Here is a 2,035-nt window from a genome sequence, read left to right on the forward strand (position 1 = left end):
CCAGTACACCATCAATGTCAAAAAGAAAACCAAAAGACGGCAGTATGTTGAGCTGTAAGAAGGAATTGAAGAGTGCGTTAGTTATGCCCTTACTTACGCCCAATTGATAAAGCTTACAATAGCTAAAGCCTAATGAAAACAGACACTTCCACAGCGAAGGAATGGATCTTTAACTGTGCGCATTTTAATGTGCCTTACAGACACATTCATACACTACAATACCTACTGTGAAAAAAGGAGCACTACAACTCCCTTTTCCTTATGCATGAGTTCTACCTTGCTTTAGGAGTAGTTCCAGGACGTTTCAGAAGATTGGGCCAAATTGAGTTAAACTGATAAAAAGAGGTACAAAATACATGCTGCTGTGCCAGCGAGTCACACTTTTGATTGATTTAACCCCACCCTGTTTCACAGGTAATTCCAATGCACAGAAAGCTAACAAAATAAACAAAAGTAAGTTTTTCAGCAGCAGGTAGGTCTTGAATGCAAATATTGTACTTGGCTCCTCCCTTACAAGATGTTTAGATACTAAAACTGTCCCTGCTGTCACTTGTACTTTTCTGTTCCACAACAGGTTCGACTACAGCTAGATCTGTTGCACTCGTATACATCGCTTCAGTTGATTCTTAGTATTGTATATGGCAGACTAATGCCTATTGTTAGTTAGCACCTCCTCAAACAAAGATGCTGTTTGAGTTACTAAAATTTATCTCATTGCCTGCCTTTGACGAAGTGAAGAACTGGACTTCATGAGCCCAGAAAAGGAGAGCAAGGCTAACTGGGGGTAAAAAAAGATGAGCTGGGTGATAAGCCTAAGGAGCGGAGACAGAGAGAGGACTGTCGAGCAATGAAACCATTACCGAATCAGGTTGGAAGAGGATGGACCAAAAAGGATCTACAACCTACATTTCATTTCTCTCCCACGCCTAAAACGGAATCGAGGACTCTTGGAATTTATGATCCCCTCTTTCATCGTTTGATGAAAAAGGAGTGAGAGATCAAGCGCCGAGACTGAGCGTGTCGGGGAGAACAGGCGCAGAAATGACTCTAGCCAACGGAGGTAGGACAGCCTTTGCTATTCAAGCTGTCTCAGAGAACGTTCTGACAGCAATCCAGCCCACTGTTTTTCCCACGCAGGGAGAAGGGCATTTTGCCTATTTAAGCAGTACTTTGTTCCTCATCAATTATTCATCTGCCATGTTTCTCCTGCAGCTGGGTACAGCTCAGAGATTAGACACTGCCACCACTATGCGAAAGGTGACGTAGCTACAGATACACTCCTTGACACGCTGGCTCTCACTGCTGCCTTTTCTAAAACCATGACACACAAACGACATTTGAAAACCCATGAGTTTGAATACATTCCCCTACAGATCTCAATTTAATAAAGTCAACAATTCAAGTGTATTGCAGTATCACCGATTTTAATTAGGCAGTTGGGTTTTGTTCAGTTTTACGTGCAAATACTCCCCCCGAAGCCCTCTCCTTTCTCCCCTATATAATCATCAGCCCCTGCAACCATTGTCTTCAAGTTGTCTGCAGCAGTTCCACGAGCGCTACATCAGAAATAACCCAACTGCTACACAAACGACGTTGCAGCCTTGCTGACAAACACACAGTAATTACCTCAGGCTTTGTAAACTGGTATGTGAAATTACTGAAACTGCATTGTAACGGTTTTGTAGTAAACACAGTTCTTCACATTAATTTTGCTATCTGTAAATAACGTAGATTACAAATGTGAAATTTACAGTGAACAACGCTGTAGCAAAAAAAAAAAAAAAGTCTTTTGCTAAGTATACAGAGAAAGAAGGAGCTAAGAAGGGAATTCAGCGTGTGTCCAACAGGGAAATAACGAAATTAACAGCCATTTTTTTTCCCCTTTTGACCATAAAGGAACACTCTCCTCGCGACAAGAGAGGTCTGCAGCGCTGCAACAACAAAGGAGACGGGATGGAGCCCCGCGCTCCAGGCGCGCTCCCGCCAGCCATCGCAACGACGCTCCGCCGTTCCTCTTTTGTGACAACACAAAGCA

At 43.0% G+C, this 2,035-nt stretch overlaps 1 protein-coding gene across 1 annotated transcript in view; it reads right to left on the bottom strand.

Moving 5' to 3' along the window:
* The window catches only part of LOC103915225 (cat eye syndrome critical region protein 5 homolog), a 14,268-nt gene that overhangs the window by 9,503 nt on the left and 2,730 nt on the right, over window positions 1–2,035 (bottom strand). The window contains exon 3 of the mRNA XM_009322009.1: window positions 1–39. This exon is cut by the window's left edge and continues 164 nt beyond it. Within this exon, the coding sequence (XP_009320284.1) occupies window positions 1–39 (39 nt within the window). The remainder of the gene's footprint in view (window positions 40–2,035) is intronic.

This window comes from Pygoscelis adeliae, unplaced genomic scaffold (assembly GCF_000699105.1).
Source record: "Pygoscelis adeliae isolate BGI_AS28 unplaced genomic scaffold, ASM69910v1 Scaffold304, whole genome shotgun sequence".
Taxonomy (NCBI): Eukaryota; Metazoa; Chordata; class Aves; order Sphenisciformes; family Spheniscidae; genus Pygoscelis; species Pygoscelis adeliae.